General features: G+C 41.9%; 1 protein-coding gene across 6 annotated transcripts; it reads right to left on the reverse strand.

The window, feature by feature from the left end:
• Positions 1 to 6,440: 6,440 nt before the first annotated feature.
• On the reverse strand, positions 6,441 to 22,602 carry INIP (INTS3 and NABP interacting protein). Of its 6 annotated transcripts, none has more exons than XM_055579341.1 (6): positions 22,321 to 22,398; positions 20,713 to 20,788; positions 13,464 to 13,532; positions 11,360 to 11,462; positions 8,518 to 8,608; positions 6,441 to 7,176 (listed from the first exon to the last, which is right to left on the reverse strand). In XM_055579341.1, the coding sequence occupies exons 4-6, from the start codon at positions 11,395 to 11,397 to the stop codon at positions 7,081 to 7,083; spliced, it is 225 nt and encodes a 74-aa protein (XP_055435316.1). In that variant the 5' UTR covers positions 11,398 to 11,462; positions 13,464 to 13,532; positions 20,713 to 20,788; positions 22,321 to 22,398; the 3' UTR covers positions 6,441 to 7,080. The 6 variants fall into 6 exon arrangements, with proteins under 6 accessions (XP_055435316.1, XP_055435317.1, XP_055435315.1 ...); XM_055579342.1 differs by having other exon boundaries at positions 13,460 to 13,532; XM_055579340.1 differs by lacking the exon at positions 13,464 to 13,532 and adding an exon at positions 18,499 to 18,579 and having other exon boundaries at positions 22,321 to 22,388.
• Between the last annotated feature and the right edge of the window lie 1,371 nt (positions 22,603 to 23,973).

Consider the following 23,973-nt stretch of genomic DNA (forward strand, 5'->3'; position numbering starts at 1 on the left):
AGCTTTCTTTATAGTCTAACTCTCACATCCATACATGACTACTGGAAAAACCATAGCTTTGACTAGACAGACCTTTGTTGGGAAAGTAATGTCTTTGTTTTTTAATATGCTGTCTAGGTTGCTCATAGCTTTTCTTCCAAGGGGCAAGTGTCTTTTAATTTCATGGCTGCAGTCACCATCTGCAGTGATTTTGGAGCCCCAAAAAATAAAGTGTGTCACTGTGTCCACTCTTTCCCCATCTATGCCATGAAGTGATGGGACCGGATGCCATGATCTTAGTTTTCTGAATGTTGAGTTTTAAGCCAACTTTTTCACTCTCCTCTTTCATCAAGAGGCTCTTTAGTTCTTCTTTGCTTTCTGCCATAAGGTGGTGTCATCTGCATATCTGAGGTTATTGATACTTTTCCTGGCAATCTTGATTCCAAATTGTGCTTCATGAAGTCCAGCGTTTCTCATGATGTACTCTGTATATAAGTTAAATAAGCAGGTGACAATATACAGCCTTGATGTACTCCTTTCCTGACTTGGAACCCGTCTGTTGTTCCACGTCCAGTTCTAACTGTTGCTTCTTGACCTGCATACAGATTTCTCAGGAGGCAGGTCAGGTGGTCTGATATTCCCATCTCTTGAAGAATTTTCCACATCTTGTGTTTAGATAGCTACTTTAATCTAGCTTAAACAATAATGAGAGCTTATTACCCCCATACATACCCTTCCAAAGAGGAAGGGCAGCACTTTAGGAACTGACTCAGCTGTGCAGTTACGTCCTCAAGGACCCAGTTTCTTTATATTTCTCTGTTGCACCTTTTATGGTGGTGGCCTCATTCTAAGACTGGTTTCACCTCATGGTCACATGGTGGCTGCCAAGAATACTCAGGAAAAAAATGCATTATTTCCTTCTAGACATGGACTGGAAGAAGCACAAGCTGGAATCAAGATTGCCGGGAGAAATATCAATAACCTCACATATGCAGATGACACCACCCTTATGGCAGAAAGTGAAGAGGAACTCAAAAGCTTCTTGATGAAAGTGAAAGTGGAGAGTGAAAAAGTTGGCCTAAAGCTCAACATTCAGAAAATGAAGATCATGGCATCCGGTCCCATCACTTCATGGGAAATAGATGGGGAAACAGTAGAAACAGTGTCAGACTTTTTTTGGGGGGGGGCTCCAAAATCACTGCAGATGGTGACTGCAGCCATGAAATTAAAAGACGCTTACTCCTTGGAAGGAAAGTTATGACCAACCTAGATAGCATATTCAAAAGCAGAGACATTACTTTGCCAACAAAGGTTCGTCTAGTCAAGGCTATGGTTTTTCCTGTGGTCATGTATGGATGTGAGAGTTGGACTGTGAAGAAGGCTGAGCGCCCAAGAATTGATGCTTTTGAACTGTGGTGTTGGGGAAGACTCTTGAGAGTACCTTGGACTGCAAGGAGATCCAACAAGTCCATTCTGAAGGAGATCAGCCCTGGGTGTTCTTTGGAAGGAATGATGCTAAAGCTGAAACTCCAGTACTTTGGCCACCTCATGCGAAGAGTTGACTCATTGGAAAAGACTCTGATGCTGGGAGGGATTGGGGGCAGGAGGAGAAGGGGACAACAGAGGATGAGATGGCTGGATGGCATCACTGACTCGATGGACGTGAGTCTGGGTGAATTCCGGGAGTTGGTGATGGACAGGGACGCCTGATGTACTGCGATTCATGGGGTCGCAAAGAGTCGGACACAACTGAGCGACTGAACTGAGCTGAACTGAGACATTTAGAATGACTCCCTTTTAGTAGCAGTCTCAGAAAAATGTAAACACACTTCTATACACCCAGCAAACCTCTCCAGCAGTCTCACTGGGGTTGAATTTGTGTAACATGTCTACTCGTGAACTAGTTCTCATGGTCTGTGAAATGCCATGTGTCGACTGGCTATGGCAAAAGGGAGTTGTCCTGATCAGTTTGGAGCATGTAAGGCCCACCTGTTGCTGAGACAGTCAGCATATTGGCTGTAACGGGGAAGGCTCATGCTGAATAAAATCTGAGTATTGTCAAGAAGATGGGATTTCCAGGTAACTTGGTGGTAAGGAATCCACCTGCCGATGTAGGAGACAGGGGATGCAGGTTCAATCCCTGGGTTGGGAAGATCCCCTGATGTAGGAAATGGCAACCTACTCCAGTATTCTTGCTTGGAGGATCCCATGGACAGAGGCACCTGGCAGGCTACAGTCCATAGGGTCACAGAGTTGGCCATGCCTGAGCGGCTGAGCATGCACACACTATTAGGAAGGAGAATGAGTAGATTACTAAGAATGTCTGTCTACTCATGAACTGAGCCATCATGCAAACTGAACGAATACTGTGCAAGGATGCCTTGCTTTTTCTTTCTTAACGGTTCTTGGAGGTAGCACTCTGGAAGACCTGTGGGAGAGACGAAAGGCAGATGGGGGTGGAAGGAGGTGAGGAAACAAGAAATTTGGGTTAAGGATCCAAGAACTAAATGGAAGAGAGCAGAGCTGGATGGGACTAGAACTGAGGCATGGATGTAACGAGAGCGCGCCTGTCTGAATTCTCAATAGAAATTGAGAGTAAATATTCCTCTGGTGCCTTCCAAGTTCCCCTTTCCCCAGAGCTGATTAGGGCCTAATTGGTTCATCTCTGTACCTGTCTGTGCTCAAAAATGTTCAGTTGCTCCCAGCTGTTTTATGTCAGGCTAGAGATATTTGCCTCACCCTGGAATTCCAAACTCTCTAGAATGAGTACAGCCTGTGTTTGGCCTCATTTCTAATTATTGCTGTATACCAATTTTTCCAGTGGTCATGTATGGATGTGAGAGTTGGACTATAAAGAAAGCTGAGCGCAGAAGAATTGATGCTTTTGAACTGTGGTGTTGGAGAAGACTCTTGAGAGTCCCTTGGACTGCAAGGAGATCCAACCAGTCCATTCTGAAGGAGATCAGCTCTGGGTGTTCATTGGAAGGACTGATGTTGAAGCTGAGACTCCAATACTTTGGCCACCTGATGCGAAGAGCTGACTCGGAAAGACCGAAGGCAGGAGGACAAGGGGACGACAGAGGCTGAGATGGTTGGATGGCATCATTGACTCAACGGAAATGAGTTTGGGTGGACTCCGGGAGTTGGTGATGGACAGGGAGGCCTGGCATGCTGCGGTTCATGGGGTTGCAGAGAGTCGGACACGACTGAGCGACTCAACTGAACTGAACCAATTTATCCAAATCTGTCCATAAAAATCAACCAAACAGGACTTTTGGTTGCTTCACAACACCCCCTACACTAGCTCTCCTGCCTGCCTCTGTGCAGGTTTTTCCTATGCTGTGAATATTGGTCTACCACCATTCCTGGCCGAATCTCTCATTTCGAAAGCCAAATTCAAATGACTGTTCTCTGAAGGACCTTCACTAGTCCTTCCACGCTCATGTACTCATCCCTTCCTCGGTACTGGTGTGCTGTTAGCCTTTGCTGCTCGTGTTGCCTGCTCTGAACTGTCAGATTCTTGAGGACAGTGAAGTTCTCCTCCTCCATCCATGTTCATTCTTTCGTTGTTGTTCAGTTCCTAAGTCGTATCTGACTCTTTGCAACCCCATGGACTGCAGCATGCCAGGCTTCCCTGTCCTTCACTATCTGAAGTTTGCTCAAACTCATGTCCATTGAGTCGGTAATGCTATCTAATATCTCATCCTCTGATGCCATCTTCTCCTCCTGCCCTCGGTCTTTCCCAGCATCAGCATCTTTTCCAGTGAGTCAGTTCTTTGCATCAGGTGGCCCAAGTACTGGAGCTTCAGCTTCTGCATCAGTCCTTCCAGTGAATATTCAGGGTTGATTTCCTTTAGGATTGACTGGTTTGATCTCCTTGCTGTCCAAGGGACTCTCAAGAGTCTTCTCCAGCACAATTCATTCTGTATTTGCTCATTTAAAAAATTGTGGGTGTCTACTGCATACTAGTCCCTATGCACACAGAGGTGAGGAAGCCACACTGAGCAGACACTGGTTGGGCTTAATGCTACTGAAAAGGGACTCGTGCCAGCTGAAGGGATTCCAATTAGGGGGACCAACTGCACTAAGGAACTGACGTCCTCTGTTGATATTCCATTTCTGAATGTAACCATATCTGCCAAAGCATTTGCCTCAGCGGGCCTTAAATGCATAGCAAGGTTGAGTTTTTATTGCCAAGGTAAAGCAAAGAACTAAGACAACTTAATGAGACAGCTTAAAAATTTTTCAGGAAAAAAAATCAGCCTTTGAAATTATTGAGTCATTTCAGTTTTTATTCCAGAGTCATACAAAGCACTATCATCTGTATTATTTAGAAGTGGCTTTCAAAACATTTTTGCCATGACTCATAGTATATAAAAAAAAAATACCCTTTATATCACAATCCAGGTCATATTCATTCATTCCTTCATTAAGTATTGACCACCTACTATATGCCAAACACTATTCTCAGCAGAATACAGTAGTAAACAGGAAGGAAGAACAAAAGCCCTTGCCCTCAAAGACCTTACATGCAGGTGGAGCATATGATAAAGTAAACTCACAAACGCACAGAAAAGGAAGATTCATGAACCAAAACCTCCTATTTCTACATGCCATGTACTCTGATATTTTCTATTAAAAAAAACAGCAGGCCACACGCCATTCAGCCATTTAGTTGGCCTCTCAATTTGGTAATGTATTGAGACCTGCACTCTGAAAAATACTGGTCTAGGTAATTTATGCATCAGGCCGTGAGTGTACTGTTCCCCTTTTACAGAGGAGACAGCGACAGGTAAGTCTTAAGGTTAAGTGGGTCAGCCACACCCGCCTGCAACCCGAGGGACGCACCACTGGAGCCCACTGCCACCCTCCCCATTATCCTCTGCGGTCCTTGCTGTCGCAGTCCCTACTTTGATGGTGAAATCCTGAGCTCTGCCTGGGGCAGACTTTCTCTCCCTGCAGGGAAGACCGCATTAGTAACTTCGAGGCCTGACTAGGCTGCGTGCGCTCAGGTTTGGCCGTTCCCGAGCCCCGCACTGGATGCTGCTTCCTCGCTGCTGCACCAGAGTGGGCTCCTCTGCACTGCAGCTTCTTTACGAGCAGGTCTTAGCTCTTCCCCTAAAGCACAGTGCTTTACAGAGCAGGCATTATTAGTAAGTACACATGGAACTGAACAATTTGTAAGGAAAGGGGTAGAGGAAGTGCTTACTAGACAGGACTGAAAGATTCAGATGTTTAGGTGATATATAAGGGCTGAGACCAGAAAAGATACCACTGGGAAAAAAGATCTTTTCACCCAGGTTATAAAAGTTACATGTTTGGTAGAAGCATCAATAGTATAAAAACTATTCAATCCAAAAATGTTATATCCCTAGCATCAGTAGATTTAGAATGATGCCAGTTGCTCAGGGATTGCACGGAAGAGTAACTTACATTGATTCAAGAAAAGAAGGGCCAAGGCTATCTGCGTGAACCTGGACAGGCTGAGGCAAAGGCCCAGGTGCTCTCCAGCAGTGGGAGAAAGGGCACCTTTGCTGTAACGGTGACCATTCCAGTGGGGACAGCTGCCAACTCACGCAAATGAGGAAAACCAGTCCCAATTCTCAACAGAGAGAATCTAAATGGCACAGCCGTATCTAGAACTGTCCACTCCTGCTTCGTACAGTTTAGGTGAGATGGGGCTGAGTGCATGGAACAAATACCTAAGGGAAGGAAGGAGAATCTGTTCAAAAAGGGACATGAACTTTTCTAATTCTTGACTCAAACTGTAACTTCCAGTTTAAAATCTCATCCTACCACCAGACAGGATGGGGACTTAAGGCCAAGATGAGGTCAGTTATAAAAAATACTATATCTGTGATATAGTGTAAAACATAATTTCAATCCTATTAAAAGTAAAAAAAAAAATACCGTTAGCTCAATGACCTCTAAGGTTCAGGGACATACATATGTATGGATTTTTAGATATCGTGAACACTGAATTCTCTAGCCCATGGTTTTCAGACTTTATTTTGAATTAGAGACACTAATTGCATAGGACTAAGGTAGTTGACTCATTGGAAAAGACTCTGATGCTGGGAGGGATGGGGGGCAGGAGGAGAAGGGGACAACAGAGAATGAGATGGCTGGATGGCATCACCTACTCGATGGACATAGGTTTGGGTGAACTCCGGGAGTTGGTGATGGACAGGGAGGCCCGGCGTGCTGCAATTCATGAGGTCGCAAAGATTCGGACACGACTGAGCGACTGAACTGAAGGTCAGTTGTGGGGACTGCATATTTAAGTAAGCATCCTGTATTCTGTTCAAAGATGCATCATGTTGAGAAACTTGCTTAACCTAATTCTTTCCTCTTTAACTGAAAAGGGGCTCAACTTTGCTTCTAATTAGAGCAAAAATGGGCAATAAAACTGTTCAGGCACACCATTTATGTAGTAACACTAAATAAGAGCATGTACAAAATTTAAAGCTATATTTCTTATTATTTTTAATAGCATTTAGTCACATAATTTACAGTGGCATAGGTTTATAAAAGGTATTTACGACTGGCTGGTAACTTACTCGCATCTTGGGTTTTCTTTTAAAGTTGAGAATAGGGAAACTAGTTAAAGGATATTTTAGGATATGATGACTATAAACACAAAAGGTACACTGATATCAATTCTATAAACAGCAAATGTGAATGTAGCTTAAGCCTATTGGTTCACATTTTTAAAAAGCACCCTCATTTGTTTATAAAGTACTTTAAATGGTTCTTGAAACTCTACTGTAGACATGATATATTCAGTCCAACTAGTTTGGAAGGTGGGTTATGTGCCCACATCCAATTTGGGGTCTGATTCAGAATTAAAAATCAAACTGCCTTACACACAGATTATAGTCCTGAGCAGCAGCATCAGTTCCCAGATAATACAGCTTCCAGAGCTTTCATCATCCTGGTCAGCCTTCTTTTTTTGCTTTCACTTACACATATCTTTCTTTTAAAGAAACAAAACATAAAAAAAAGTCCACCGAAATTCTGGAAGTCACAGTCTGTATAGCACTGAATGGTAGTACTTTGGCATTTGATGTTACAAAGTCACTTCCGTTACAAATGCTTTCTTCATTCTGGGTCAAGGCGAGGTAAAACAGGAAGAATGAGATTCCCAAATGCAGAATCTTGAGTTATGAAGTATCCTGATGAATGTGCATGCGCATGCTAAGAGAGTTTTAAAGAAAAGAAAAAAAGGCAATTTAGTTATTAAGAGTCACAGTTCTTCAACCAAGGCATTAAAATTACTTACCCTTTCTGAGTGCTTAAGACCAAATTTGTTTTAAAAGCCAGTTCTGCTGCTGCTAATTTTGTTTAAATACACAGAAGATCTACAATAATAAAGAATTCACATTAACAAGTTGCACCAGGTACTAAGTTATCCTCCCTACTCTCTTCCTTGTGGTTTTCATCAGTCAATAATTGAGTCAAAGACGAGAATTACTTTGTTCCTGGAAGTGGGAAGGAAAACTAGCAACAAGGTCCCAGAGTGTTCTGCTCTGTTCTGCTCTTGGTCAATAAAGCAGGAGAGGGAGAAGGAAGGGCAGAAGTTGGAAGGAGAAGGGGGAAGGCAGCTGATGACTGGCGATTAAGATGCCAACATTTTGTAGAGAATGCTGGAATGTAAATAACAAAACCACCAGTGATGTCCTTTGTCACTAACAAAGGACTGTTTATAGGTGGTCTAAAGGGAGATGATCTTTAATGTAATGTCCCTTGCAATTCTGAGATTCTAAGGCTTAAAAGCATCAGTAACACTGTCTTGTCCGAGGTCTCTGAGAATCTTAAATTATCCAAGATCAATGAAATACTAAAACTGTTCATCACAGTCAATTTTTTTAAGATGATGGGTTATCAGATTTCCATATTAAGAGTTAAGTCTTGCTCAGTCGTGTCCAGCTGTTTGCAACCCTACAGACTACAGCCCACCAGGCTCCTCTGTCCATGGGATTCTCCAGGCAAGAATGCTGGAGTGGGTTGCCATGCCCTCCTCCAGAGGATCTTCCCAACCCAGGGATTGAACCTGTGTCTCTTACGTCTCCTGCATTGGCAGGTGGGTTCTTTACCACTAGCACCACTCAAAACAGATATGCTGACCATTAAAAAAAGAATCCAAGCAACAATAATTAGTAAGACTATCAAAGGACATAACAGCCTGACCAATTTGAAAAATATAGTATGTACTATTAAACTAGCTAGCCAGTTCAGCTTCTTGAGTTCATTCAGGCCATCCAAATATCCTACACTCTTTTGTGCACAAGTAGTCCCTTCCCAGGTGTGGCGAAAACTCAATCATGACCACTTCAACAATATAAAAGATACTTTCATTACTCCTGTATTGCTCCTTCAAATCCTTTGGGCATGACTGAACATCAGCAAACCACTGCAATTATGTATGGAACATTTTTATTGATATTGCTCCAATGAAATACAAAATAAGAACTGTGCTGGTTTCCAAGCCCCGGGAAATCTCTGGTGAGACAAGAATGTCAGTCACACTTTTCTCACCTGCAAAGCTGCCTTCTGCTGGGCTGCAATATGCTGCTGCTCAGCGTGGTCCCGGAAGTCCTTGTTGAGGGCGGGTCTCGAGAGCGCAATGCTAAAATGAGAATCTTAGTTACTTGACTGTTTAGAGACTCCTTTACTTCTGAATCACATTTTTCATTAGATATTCTATATAGGGATTATTTAAAAAACAAAACATCTTCCTGAATAAGTCTTTTTCCCCTCTTCCACTGTTTACATTAATTTATACGGAAAAGCCCATACATATTATTTACTAGTGCTTCAGATTATCTCCTTTTTATCAATGATTTATGGCCTTCTGCTTTCAAACTGATTTGAGGTACTCTGGTCTATCATAAAGTTACATTTATGATGAAAACTAAAGAGCTGACTATTTCAAGCAGATGGTAGAGCATACGAAGGCAGGGTTCAAACCTGACACATTTGAAGAAATTTATGGTTCAGTAGGACTGGAGGTCTGGAGAGGGGAGAAGTGGGTTGTCAAAAAATGAGTCTAGGAAGGAAGGCAGGTACCAGGACACGTACAGCCTTGTGAAAGAAATCAAGAAATTCGATTCCTAGGCCAGGAAATTAAACATAGATCAGATCAGATCAGTCACTCAGTCGTGTCCGACTCTTTGCGACCCCATGAATCGCAGCAGGCCAGGCCTCCCTGTCCATCATCAACTCCTGGAGTTCACTCAGACTCACGTCCATCGAGTCAGTGATGCCATCCAGCCATCTCATCCTCTGTCGTCCCCTTCTCCTCTTGCCCCCAATCCCTCCCAGCATCAGAGTCTTTTCCAATGAAAAGACTTTTTCAACTCTTTGCATGAGGTGGCCAAAGTACTGGAGTTTCAGCTTTAGCATCATTCCTTCCAAAGAAATCCCAGGGCTGATCTCCTTTAGAACAGACTGGTTGGATCTCCTTGCAGTCCAAGGGACTCTCAAGAGTCTTCTCCAACACCACAGTTCAAAAGCATCAATTCTTGGGCGCTCAGCCTTCTTCACAGTCCAACTCTCACATCCATACATGACCACAGGAAAAACCATAGCCTTGACTAGACGAACCTTTGTTGGCAAAGTAATGTCGCTGCTTTTGAATATGCTGTCTAGGTTGGTCATAACTTTCCTTCCAAGGAGTAAACGTCTTTTAATTTCATGGCTGCAGTCACCATCTGCAGTGATTTTGGGGCCCAGAAAAATAAAGTCTGACACTGTTTCCCCATCTATTTCCCATGAAGTGATGGGACCGGATGCCATAAGAGAATGATAAATGCTCGGAGACGGAAGTGAGAGGGAATAATAAACAATTAAAGCTCACGTTTCTGACTTTGATTACTAGTAGATCTGTACCACTCATGGCAACAAGCAAGCCAAGAATACTAGGTAGGCAGAGAGGGGAGATGAGTTCAGTATGAAACACACCAAGTGAAATGCCTGTAGGACATCGAAGTACAGATGTCCAGGAGGCAGTCTGGTGCTTGAGAGAGGAATGGGCTAGAGATATAAGCGTGTAAAAGTTATCAGCACATAAATAACAGGCTGTGAAAGTGGATGCAACTGTCCAGTGAAAAGACGCAGACTGGACAACTGGGTCTAGAACAGAACTCGGAGGAATACCAACATTCAAGAGACAGGCAGTGGAGAAATGGCTAAAATAGACACCAAGACAGTATAACAGTGAATGAATGGAAGCCAAGAAGAGTACTTTAAGGAGGAGGAAGCTGTATACAATGGAATAAAAAAATGAAAAGCTTGTCATTTGTGACGGCAAATACCATATGAGCTCACTTAGATGTGGCATCTAAAAAACAAAACGAAAACAGACTTCTATACACCTGAATCTAACCCAATACTGTATATCAAGTATATGCCAATAAAAATTAAAAAATTAACCAGTAATAATAAAAAAAAGAAAACAGACTTACAGATAAACAGGTGGTTAACAGAGGGGAGGGGTGTGAGGTGAGAGAAACAGGTAAAGGGTATTAAGAGGCACCAGCCTGTTAGAAATAAAGAGGTCACAGGAATATAATATGCAGCATAAGAAATGTGATCAACAATGTTGTAATACCTTTGTGTAGGGACAGATGGTTACTGTAGTGATCAGATCACAATGTATGCAGATGTCAAATCGTTATGCAGTAAACCTGAGGCTAACACAATACTGTACAGTAACTACATTTCCATTTTTTGAAAAGGGAGAAATCAGTGGTTTCAAATAATGCTAAGCAGTCTAACAAGAAAAGGACTTTGGTTCATCAGATTTAGCCACAAGGACGCTGCAAGTGACCTGGGCTCCAACCCATTCTTTGGGGCTAGGGTGGGGAGGCCTGGAAGTCAGACTATAGTGGGCTAAGGAGTCAGTAAGTGAGAGAGCAGAGATGAGCAGGTACAGACAACTCCTTTAAGAGATCTGCCTGAAAGAGAGAAGGGGAAGTTAAGGTGGTGGCTGAATAGAATAATGGGTGTCAGGGAAGAGATTTAAGATGGCAGAAATGAAATAAAGATCATTAAGCTACCTCAATTTTACCTACTTGGCATAATGCTTAAAAAGTGAGACATTAACAACAATTTCATGAATAACAACAACCAAAAAACACAAATCTCTTTTCTTTTTTTGCAAGTAGCCTGTAGAGAAAATTAAATATTCTGATTAGAATGAAAATAATCAAAATCTAATCAATTTTTAAAAATCTAATTTCTTCAAATCCAACTAGGAAATAAAACGTCACATGTTAAATTCCAATGTTAAAGAAACAAATCACTGCCAACCAATTTTAATTCTGTCCAAGATACTTTTTATATCACTAAATATAAAAACCAGATTATTCTTCTATACCTAGCTCCAGGATGATTTGTTGAAGATTGGTTCTGCATTAGTAACTTTCTTTTTTCTTTGTCCAGTTCTGCCAAGATTGCAACTCTATTTTTGTTTTGAAAACCTAAAATAAGAGAGGGGGCGGGGAATGAGAAAGAAAGAAAACAGATTAGAGCTATTTTATAAGCCTAGGCTACCTAGAAATCCAGAAAGCAAAACTTTATTCTCTAACATGATAATAAACTACTAGTAAGCAGTTTTCCTTCTCTACTGCCTATCCTCAACCAACTGTAACAGCATTATCCGCAGATAAAAGCAAAGTACAATACTGACTGAGGACTTTTAAGAGTGAGTTCTACAGAATTTTAATCACCAAAGATGGGTAACAGCACCTGTTTCTTAAAATCTCTGTGGCCCCAAATCCTGCAGGGACCAATCTCTACCTTGCTCAGTCAATCTCTGAAGTGGAGATTTTCTTAGTTCTCAGTTTTAGGAGTCTTTATGAATGCCTCTTTCATGGAAGTGGAACGCATGAAAAGTACTAGATATACTCAGGTCAAAACAGTATTTCTTTTTCTCAACACTTTCATTCAGAAATGACACACACAGTCTTTCAAGGAACAAGTCAAAGAATTGCAACTGACTAGCAAACAGCTCTGAGAGAGAGATGGAACCTAACTGAAAGGGAAAGGCTATGGTCAGGTCTATCAGGCTCTTATTTTCTGATCTTGTCTGATGTCCCAAAATTGTACTTTCTTCTTGACCTTTCAAAAATAATTTGTGTCAGTTTTTGCACAAAACATTTACTATATTATAGACATATATAGTCAATAGAACTTAAGTAACAGTAATAGCTTATTTCAAACTTGAAACTTAAGGCAAAATACTAGGTAGTCGATTTGTTACATGAAGTGCATTATGCTTAGTCACTCAGTTATGTCTGGCTCTTTACTGCAGCCCTCCAGGCTCTTCTGTCCATGGGATTTTTCAGGCAGGATTACTGGAGCAGGTTGCCATTTCCTCCTCCAGGGGATGTTCCTGATCCAGGGATTGAACCTGAGTCTCCTACACTGGCAGGCAGATTCTTTACCACTGAGCCACCCGGGAAGGTGAGTTATGTGAAGTAGTTAAGTATAATTTTCTAGAGCAAGATTCTCCCACCGTCAAGGTTTGCACAAACTTAACTCAAAGGCATAGATACATAAAACTGAATTCCTATTACAGTCACTACATGCACTGTTTTAACACAAACCATCCTTGCCATAATTCAGTATTTTATGTTGTTTTACATGTATCTTAAAGTTAAAGGTAACTTTTACATTCTTAGAAGCATGAGGGTAGTAAAACATATTATCTCATGTACAGTAGGAAATACTTACTATTTCTTTATAACTAAACTTTTTCCTAATAAAATTATTTTATAATGCAGCACACTCTAAAAGTTCCACTTTTAGAACTATAACTCTGTCTCCATTCACAATCATATGTACCCTCATTTCCACATTCACTTATAGAAACATTTTAATACCACACATTTCTGTGTCACTAAAAATATTCTGGAGTAACCAGCATTACATCAAATTGCACTTAAAACCTAACAGCTAATAATTCACATTGTGTGAATAGTTCTATGACACTTAAACAAGGACTAATAGGAAATCTTTTTATTGAAAAAAATCTAAAACTAAAGAATGAAAATTACTGTTTGATAAGTGCGGGTATGGATAATATACTTTCCAATTACAGTTATTATACTGCTTTCATAACAATGATTATGTTTAAAGATATTTTAAAAATTCAAATCCTTTCAAGTAGTTATCTTACCAGCTACATACTCTTCACAATTCTACAGTGAATGGAACTGTATCATCCTAAGGGAGCTGTTTAGGGGGAGGTTCCCTGGCGGCCTACTGGTCAGCACGGCCGCTCTCAGTACCGTGGCCTAGGTTCAATCCCTGACTGGGTAACCGAGACCCTACAAGCTTAGTGAGTCCCGTCCTCAAAAAAACAAAACAGCTGTTTAGTATTGGAGGAGTCCATTCCTCCAATTAGTTTATTGGTTTACTAATAAACTATTACTTTAACATGTTTTAAGTGATTTATTGAGTATAAATGACATACATACGGCGCTAAGGCAGATGCTAAGAACGCAACGATGTGCCTCAACTTGACTTCGTTCTAGCTCTCACGGTTCCTAAAACATTCCAGTGAAGATAGAGATTATCAAATAATTACACAGATGAATGTATAATTAGAGTCTAAGATGAGCAGTCTGAAATAAAGAAATAAAATTCTATCAGCATTTATAACAATCACTGTGGGACTCAATGTTGAATCAACCTGACTCAGACTGGAAGGAGGGGGGAGCACTGTCAAAGCAGTCTCCCCCAGGAAGGAATGCTTGAGCTGAAATGTTAGATTAATTAGTTTAACTAGGGATGGAGGGACAAAATAACCCTTCCCCTGGTAGAAAGATCATGGAAGCTACAAGGTTGAGAATAGACTAGATAAGAGAAAAAAAGCCAGTAGAACAAGCTAGAGATGAGAGGTTGTTTATGGCCAGAGAAATGAACAGACATGACAAACCCAAGAGCTTTTTAGGCCGTTAAATCAACGGGACAATGAGAGAATCAATAGGAAATAAGGAATAATCATGTCCAACTCTTTGCAACTCCATACTGTAGCCCGCCAGGCTCCTCTGTCCATGGAATTTTCCAGGCAAGAATACTGGAGCAGGTTGCCACATTTTTGGAGGGTAGGAAGGCAGAATATTATTCTGCCTCCTTAATGATACATAAAATGTATTCAGTGGTTCAAGCTTATACTAATTCAGGAGAGATTGCCTGAGTCTAAGTCTGAGTTAATTAGTAGCAGTATCTGGTCTTCTAGACAGCTAGTTAATGGCAAACACTTCCTGTAACTTGCAAGATTAAAAAATTCAACTCTTAAAAAAAATTATTCAACTCTTAGCCACCTTTCAGAATTTACTGAAAACACAGATCAGGGAAAAGAATAAGCCCTGATGTCTGATCAGGTGATCTCCCTGTGTTCAAGTTCTTTCTCTCTTAGACCCCAAGGACTTATCCCTTTAAGCTGCTGCCTCTTTTTCTATCCATTGAGGTTCCTTGTCTTCATCAGTGGCTAAATAAGATGATGAAATCTCTTCTGCTTGAATCACCCTTTCCTCCTCACTCATTTTTCATTTCCTCTTACAGATAAACTCATTTCTCTGAGTTTATTTATAGTAAATAGTTTTAGTATTTTTAGATTTTATAGTTAAGATTTTATATTTTATTTTAGAGTTTATAGTAAGGATTTTCTGCTTAATAACAGCTGCATAAGAGATACAAAAATAAAGATGAGGTCTTTTGCCCCTAGTTTAGAGCTCCCAATTTTTTCTTGGATGCTATAATTAGAATGTTCTAACCCACAGCAAAAGTGCAGTGTGGGAAACAATCAACAGGGAACTTGGGCACAGACTCAATTTGGGTTCTCATCTCAGTACTACCAGTTACTATTTAATATTGGGAAAATTACCTCACTATGCAGGACCAATGGGCACAACAATGACAACTTTGAAGGATGGTTATATGAAATGCAGTAAATATAAATAAAGTACCTAGCACACTGCCTGCCACATGGTTCAGTTCAGTCACTCAGTCATGTCCGACTCTCTGTGACCCCATGAACTGCAGCACACCAGGCCTCCCTGGCCATCGCCAACTCCCAGAGTCCACCCAAACCCATGTCCATTGAGTCGGTGATGCCATCCAACCATCTTATCCTCTGTCGTCCCCTTCTCCTCCTGCCCTCAATCTTTCCCAGCATCAGGGTCTTTCCAAGGAGTCAGTTCTTTGCATCAGGTGGCCAAAGTATTGGAGTTTCAGCTTCAACATCAGTCCTTCCAATGCTTACTAAATACTAGCTATTACTTTTATTATCACTTAGTGTTCTCTATCATTTAGTTTGTTAACCTCACTAGATTCTTTAAAAAATATATATATATATATATATATATTTATTTGGTTGCGCTGAGTCTTAGTTGAGGCATGTGGGATCTAGTTCCCTGACCAGGGATCAAACCTGGGACCCCTGTATTGGGAGCCCAGAGTTTTAGCCACTGGACCACCAGGGAAGTCCCCTCACTAGATTCTTGTCAGCCCCATTCTGACAATTCTCTTTCAGTAAACAGGTTTCCATTACAAAGGGTACAACTGATTAGCACAGCTTTCAAGGTTACACTCACATGACTGGCCTCCCAGGTCAGTCTGAATGGACCTGGGGATCACAAGCTCTCTTTTACTATACAAACAATCTCATTCTAGTTTATGTAACATTCTGCCTCAATTCAGTTTCATTCCTATTTGAACCTGGGCCTATAGATCAATTCCAGCACCAGAAAACTACTGTAGTGCCTTTGCCTTGGCAATGAAAAATGAGATCAAGACACCTCCCAGGAGCTATGCTACTCCAATCCTACACAGCATCCTGAAATCACAGCTAAGAACATCCAAAGTGGGCCCAAATCAATAGTTCCCATCACTGGATTACAGGAATTACAGTCATTACTCTAAGCATTATGAGATAACTATAAAAGAACTAAAAGAACTAGGATGTTACTTAGTTTTTCACCAGGTTTCTCTGTGTGGCTAAAATCAGGTTAGACCAATCTCCCAACTGCCAACACATGATCACAGGACTCTGATATTTGGCAGTCATGAGAGCCTCTTTCCATAGGAATGGTACTTGGCCAAATTCCAGTTTGGCAATCTGCCTCTACATATTAAATTCTCAAAATGTTACTTATCAATCAAATAATTATTATGAACCCATCAAATGTTCCACACTATGATGAATGCTAAGGAGAATTGAGAGACTTCAGTAACTGTCTGAAGAGCTTGTGAAATTTAGCAGTTCAGATTGCTACTGTAGTATGATAGACTGCTAGATCTCAATAAAAGATGGCCTGTCCCCTACAGTAGAGACATTAATACATTACACCACACAGGTGAAGATTTTTGTAAAAGTCATTGTTCTTTCAGTTATTATCGTCAGGTAATTATGGAACTTTGTCTTCAATCTTCATAATAAGTAGTTCCAATACACATAAACAGTACAGAAGTAATTTAACATAAAGAGTAAAATGCAGTAGCTCCAAATAGTTTCTTTTCCCTGACAGTCTCGGAGTCTATACAACATGATACGGACTCCCTCTGCTGGTGTCTAATAGCAGCAGCTCATGACACCAAAAAAATCACTGACAAAAGAGCAACAGAAGTCAAAGGACTAACCTAAATTTGCTTCTATTTAGGGGATGTTTCATAGTGGATTTGACTACGGATCAATCAAAGGCAACAATAAAAATGATTGTGTTTTATTCCAACTGCTTAAAAAAATTATAAATCTTGAATATCTGTGCTATTACAACAGAAGGATAAAAACATTTATTTTGTTTTCATTTGGACTTCATGATGTGACTTTTAGAAGCATATTTTCTCTCCAAAATGGATTTCTCTTAGTTTCATTTTGGTTCAAATTAAAATTTTAATCTGAATCCCTATAACCTGTTGAAAAGAAGAGGTCAAAGACCACAGGGGAATGCTGACCTGTAATTAGTCCATAGAACACACAAATCACTCTTGGGTATTTGAGAGAACAGAACTGCATTAGCTGGTTACACCCAGTGAAGCGGTCACCACAGCTAGGTTTTTACAATACCGCACTTCTATAAAGGGCTTCCCAGGTGCTTGGTGGTAAAGAACCTGTCTGCCAAGGCAGAAGACTCAGGTTCAATCCTGGGAAACATTCCCTGGAGAAGGAAATGGAACTCACTCCAGTATTCTTGCCTGGAAAATCCCATGGATAGAGGAGCCTGGCAGGCTGCAGTCCATGGGGTCACAAAGTGTTGGACACAACTTAGCAACTAAAATTTTCACACCCAGGATGGATTTTCTAATTCCAAGTACCCTTTGAGGAACTGCCCCATTTTGACTGCTTTGTGTAAAAATAAAGACTGTTGTTTAACACACACACACAAAAAAGTGAGCAAGATTTCAGCTGCTGCAGCCCAACATAAAGGAGACAAGAATTTGTTTGGAGTATGAGTTGAGCCAAGCCATCTGCTAGAACAAAAATCACATTTCGGAGGAATATAACAGAATCCAGGGTCTCTATAACGTATTAGTCATAGTACCCAGAATTTCATAACAAGTCACTAAGTGTAGTAAGAAACTGGTGGCTCAGCTGGTAAAGAATCCACCTGCAATGTGGGAGACCTGGGTTCCATCCCTGGGTTGGGAAGATCCCCTGGAGATGGGAAAGACTATCCATTCCAGTATTCTGGCCTAGAGAATTCCATGGACTGTACAGTCTATGGGGTCACAAAGTCGGACATGACTGAGCGACTTTCACTTTTACAGTAAGAAAAAGAAAAATGTGACCCATGCTCCAAAAAAAAAAAAAAAAATGCGGTCAACAGAAACCAATTCCAAAATGATCTAGGTGATGTAATTAGCATTGACACAGAACCTGTATCTAGACTCTTAAAAAAAAAACTGATGATAAAAATAATTTTTTAAAAAAATGAGCAAAAGAAGTCTGAATAAACACTTCACAAAGATTTGCAATGGCCAATAAGCACATTAAAAAGTGCTCAACATTTGTCATCAGGGAAATGCAAGCTAATAGTACAATGAGATGTCACTTTACACCCTCTAAAATGGCTAAAATTGAAAAGACCAACAGTGCTCTATAGGGAGCAACAAGAAATATCACACTTTACCAGAAGGAATGTAAAGTACACTCTACTGCTCCACTCCTAGCTATTTATCCAAATATCTGCAAAAAGACTTACGAATATTCAAAGCAGCTTTATTCACAATGACCCAAACTGATAGAACCCCAAAGTCTCCAAAAAGGAAAACAAATAAGGAAACTGTGGTAAATTCATGCAATGGAATACTGCTGCTGCTGCTGCTAAGTTGCTTCAGTCGTGTCTGACTCTGTGCGACCCCAGAGACGGCTCCCCCGTCCCTGGGATTCTCCAGGCAAGAACACTGGAGTGGGTTGCCATTTCCTTCTCCGATGCATGAAAGTGAAAAGTGAAAGTGAAGTCGCTCAGTCGTGTCCGACTCTTATCGACCCCATGGACTGCAGCCTACCAGGCTCCTCCATCCATGAGATTTTCCAGGCAAGAATACTGGAGTGGGGTGCCACTGCCTTCTCCCCAGTGGAATACTAGTCTGCAGTAAAAAAGAATAAACAGTTGATACAAGGCACAACACGGATGATTCTCACAGACAGTACAGTGAGTGTGAGCTGGACACAAACATGTTTACATGACTTTAAAATGAAACACGACTAAGCTTAGTTTAAAAATAAGATCTGTCAAATGGATGCTTAATTTTGATACGGAGAGGAAAACAGAAGTTTCAATTTTTCAAGTAGGTTTGTAAGTTTGTAAGTTTTACAAGGTGGAACTGAATACTTTCTGGAGATTAAACTTTGCTTTTGAAAACTTATTTTTAAACAAAACAAAAACTCCTTACTTGGGATGTTTCTAACTTGATTTGCTTAAGGGATCTCTTAACACACATGAAATGTGTATGGAAAGTTTTTCAAGCAAATGAAAATAAAGGCATGGATATGGCCCAATGACAATATTAACTTCTTTAAAAGTGGTTCTTATCTCAAGTTAAAAAGTAAGAGAACTAACGTCAGAGGAGGACCTAAGGTTTACAATGTGAGCAATAGTAACACAGATTAAAATATAGGATTTAGATGTTCCAGATGTTCAAGCTGGATTTAGGAAAGGCGGAGAAACCAGAGATCAAATTGCCAACATCTGCTGTATCATCAAAAAGCAAGAGAGTTCCATAAAAATATCTACTGCTTCACTGACTATGCCAAAGCCTTCGACTGTGTGGACCACAACAAACTCTGGAAAATTCTTATGGAGATGGGAATACCAGACCACCTAACCAGAGAAATCTATACACAGGTCAAGAAGCAACAGTTAGAACTGGACATGGACCAACAGACTGGTTCCAAATCGGGAAAGGAGTACATCAAGGCTGTATATTGTTACCCTGCTTATTTAACTTATATGCAGAGTACATCATGAGAAATGCTGGAGTGCATGAAGCACAAGCTGGAATCAAGATTGCCAGGAGAAATATCAATAACCTCAGATATGCAGATGACACCATGCTTATGGCAGAAAGAGAAGAAAAAAAGAGCCTCTTGATGAAAGTGAAACAGGAGAGTGAAAATTTGGTTTAAAACTCAACATTCAGAAAACTAAGATCGTGGCATCTGGTCCCATCACTTCATGGGAAATAGATGGGGAGACAGTGGAAACCATGATAGACTTCATTTTTGGGGGCTCCAAAATCATTACAGATGCTGACTGCAGCCATGAACTGAAAATACATTTGTTCCTTGGAAGAAAAGTTATGACCAACCTAGACAGGATACTAAAAAGCAGAGACATTACTTTGCCAACAAAGGTCCATCTAGTCAAAGCTATGGTTTTCCCAGTAGTCATGTATGGATGTGAGAGTTGGACTATAAAGAAAGCTGAGCACTGTGGTGTTGCAGAAGGCTCTTGAGAGTCCCTTGGACAGCAAGGAGATCCAACCAGTCCATCCTAAAGGAAATCAGTCCTGAATAGTCATTGGAAGGACAGATGCTGAAGCTCCAATACTTTGGCCACCTGATGTGAAGAACCGACTCATTTGTAAAGACCCTGATGCTGGGAAAGAGTGAAGGCAGGAGGAGAAGGGGACAACAGAGGATGAGATGGTTGGATGGCATCACCGACTCAATGGACCTGAGTTTGAGTAAATTCCGAGAGTTGGTGATGGACAGGGAGGCCTTGCATGTTGCAGTCTATGGGGTCACAAGGAGTTGGACGTGACTGAGTGACTGAACTGAAAATATAGGATTAATAGATATTAAGGATGTTACATATAGATGAAGAGCTGACTCATTTGAAAAGACCCTGATGCTGGGAAAGATTGAGGGCAGGAGGAGAAGGGGACGACAGAGTATGAGATGGTTGGATGGCATCACCAACTCAATGGACAGAGGTTTGGATGGACTCTGGGAGTTGGTGATGGACAGGGAGGCCTGGCAGGCTTTGGTTCATTGGGTGGAAAAGAGTCGGACATGACTGAGCGACTGAACTGACTGACATATAGACAAAATGATGGAATTGCTTCAAATACGTGATTTTACTTTGCTAGTCTTTTTTTTTTGCTATTCATTTTTAATTCTGCCTACAATAACTGCCCTATGCTAAATTTTCTATCAAAATACTTTACTATAGAAGGGAAAAGTTCCTAGTAATAAAAGAAATTCCAGGATGCACTTACCTTGTCCTGAAGGGTTTGCTGCCATCTTCCTATTTTCTGTTTCAACTATGTTCAGGGGTCAGCACTTTACAAACACCTGTAAAAAATAATGTGTACACACTTATCTTCATCTCTTCAGAAACATATGTCTGAAAGGCACACAACTTAAAGCAAGAACCTCAAGTTATTTAGAGGGCTCAGTTGCTTCAGTCATGTTTGACTCTGCAACCTCAAAGCCTGCAAGGTCCTCTGTCCATGGGATTTTCCAGACAAGAATACTGGAGTGGGTTGCCATTTCCTACTCCAGGAGATCTTCCTGACCCAGGGATGGAACCAGCGTCTTTTATGTCTTCCACATTGTCAGATGGGTTCTTTACCTCTAGCACCACCTGGGAAGCCCACTTAGAGAGTGAAAGTCAGATGTTTATTCTTGCAGATGTTGATACCAACAGTTAGCATTACTATCTTTAATTACATCATTAGGTTATGTTTACCAAATACTACCAAATGTATCAACCAATTGATAGTATCAATGTGATTACAGGGCTAGGAAGCAAAACCCACTCAACTATAGTGCCTCTGGATTCATTTAAGATACCTAGCTAACAACTCGGAGAAGGCAATGGCACCCCACTCCAGTACTCTTGCCTGGAAAATCTCATGGGCTGTAGTCCATGGGGTCGCTAAGAGTCAGACACGACTGAGCGACTTCCCTTTCATTTTTCACTTTCACGCATTGGAGAAGGAAATGGCAACCCACTCCAGTGTTCTTGCCTGGAGAATCCCAGGGACAGGGGAGCCTAGTGGGCTTCCGTCTCTGGGGTCGCACAGAGTCGGACACGACTGAAGCGACTTAGCAGCGGCAGCAGCAGCTAACAACTACTGTGTATACTACTTAAGGCTAAAAAGGGAACAAGCCGAATATTTCTCCAGTGTATATTCTGCACTCTACACTATATGACTGAAATTAGTTATCTTATTTATCACCACTTTATAAATGGGGAGATTGTGCCCACGGTCACGAAGCTAGTGCGAATACTGTTAGTTTTAAACTTCGTGCTTTTGAACTAGGCCTTGGATAGATCCCAAATAAGCACACTCTATTCTTGCTCTCATGAAATGTATAATCCAGTGGGAAAACACTGTCTCATTCAAGCAACCATACTAAAAGTTTAACACGCGCTTTTTACAAGGCGTAAACAACGCTCTGTGAGCAGAGACGAACTGATTCTACTGGCGACGAGGTATGCCTTCTAATCTGCGCACGAAAGGACAAGAGCTAGTAAACACATGTCGGTTTTGAACAAAATAATGTTAGGTGTCTCCTGCGGCTTAAGTACAGAGGAGGCGAAACCGGGTTAGGAAGGGAGGAACAAGAGGGCCATCTTGTGATGGGGGACGTCAAGCAGGGACGTGACAAGGTTGTACCAGCGTCTCAGAAGGGTCCCAGGGGCGTGCGTGGAGGGCTGGCGCAGCGGCTGCGGCCGAGACCCAGGACAACACGGGGAGTGAATGCTGGGAGGCAAAGCTGACGGGGAAGCCACTACCCTACAGCAAGGGATGGCGGCAGCAGGTCAGCGCCGGGGCCACACACTTCCATAACCGGTGCCGCCAGGCGATCCTACTTACCGCGAGGCGGAAGAGCCAGGACCGCCTAGCCGTCAGGTCGCGTTCTCCAAGGGGGCGCGACCACTTAAAGACCCGCAACTCGAGCTCAACTTGCAACTCTACAACCCTCCCGCGCCCGCAGCTCTTCCGCCTCCCGGAGACTTACCCAAGAGGGAGCGGAAGTCCCGCCTCCCGCCTGGACCCAGCTGCCGCTCCTCACGGTGATTCGTACTTTAACTGCCAACCTCATGCATACGCCACTTCCTTTCCAAAGAGTGGCAGCCGGAGTGGCTCAGGGAGCTTGCAGGCCGCGGGCGGGCCCGAAAAGGGTGGGGCGCGCAGTGACGTAGGGGCGGGGCAGAGACAGAATGGGTCCCTAGCACCCATCTAGCTATTCCATCCAGACCGCTGGGGGGAGAAAAGCCACCAGCCCAGCAAGTGTGAATCCCCTTACGTTGGGACTGAGGCGGAGCTGCGGTTGGCAGTCGGAGAGCGAGCTTTAACAACCATCTTGGGGTTGCGCATCTTAATGTACACAAATCCCGGGGATACTTTTCTACTTTAATTAAACATAAGCACTAAACTTGTAGAAATTTTTTACTGCTGTGCAGTTGCAATAATGTGTATTTAAGGAGTGGATATGCCACATCTCAGATCAAGAAGTCACTCCTTGTAGGATAGCCTGATGCCAGCACAGTAGAGCTGCATGTCTATCAATACATTGTATAGTCAGATCTGAAACCACAGTTTGAAAAAGGAAAATGTTAAAAGTTTTCAAAATGTAAACTCTTAAAAAAGAAAAGAAAAAAAAGATCTGTGTTTTACTGGATATATTGGTCAATGTGCCTGCTCAGTCATGTCGGACTCTTTGCGACTCCATGGACTATATATAGCCCACCAGGCTCCTCTGTCCATGGAGTTTTCCAAGCAAGAATACTGGAGTGGGTTGCCATTTCCTCCTCCAGGGGATCTTCTCGACCCAGTGATCAAACCTGCATCTCCTGAGTCTCCTGCGTTGGCAAGCAGATTCTTTACCACTGTGTCATCCATCTATCTAGTCAATAGTTCAGGTAAGTATGTTGTTGTTGTACAGTCTCACAGCTGTGTCCAATTGTTTGCAACCCATGGACTGCAGCATGCCAGGCTTTCCTGTCCTTCACTATATCCTGGAGTTGCTCAAACTCATGTCTGTTGAATTGATGATGCCATCCAACCGACTCGTCCTCTGTCACCCCCTTCTCCTTCTGCCCTCAGTCGTTCCCAGCATCAAGTTCTTTCAATGAATTGGCTCTTTGCATCAGGTGGACAAAGTATTAGAGCTTCAGTTTCAGCATCAATCCTTCCAATGAGTATTCAGGGTTGGTTTCCTTTAGGATTGACTGGTTTGATAAGTATGTAAATCCTACATATCTACTAGTGGAAAGTCCAAGACAAAAGGAATGCGTGTGATAGACCTGGGGCTCTGTTAACTGGTAAGGAAACTCCAAGTAACAGTCTGTGAGGTGCCTCCTTCTGAAGCCAGTATGATAACTTGTTTAGTCACTAAGTTGCGTCCAACTCTTTTGTGACCTCACGGACTATAGCCCACCATTCTCCTCTGTCCATGGAATTTCCCAGGCAAGAATATTGGAGTGGGTTGCCATTTCCTTCTCCAGCTTCCTGACCCAGGGATCA

The sequence above is a fragment of the Bubalus kerabau genome, chromosome 4 (assembly GCF_029407905.1).
Source record: "Bubalus kerabau isolate K-KA32 ecotype Philippines breed swamp buffalo chromosome 4, PCC_UOA_SB_1v2, whole genome shotgun sequence".
NCBI classification, from domain to species: Eukaryota; Metazoa; Chordata; class Mammalia; order Artiodactyla; family Bovidae; genus Bubalus; species Bubalus kerabau.

Excerpts from the sequence above, each read along its gene's own strand:
- INIP (XM_055579339.1), bottom strand. The coding sequence starts at position 20,737 with ATGGCAGCAAACCCTTCAGGACAAG. Across the intron at positions 11,463-20,712 it reads AGCAAACCCTTCAGGACAAG|GTTTTCAAAACAAAAATAGA; the intron begins GTAAGTGCATCC and ends CTCTTATTTTAG. Across the intron at positions 8,609-11,359 it reads ACAAATCATCCTGGAGCTAG|CATTGCGCTCTCGAGACCCG; the intron begins GTATAGAAGAAT and ends TTCTCATTTTAG.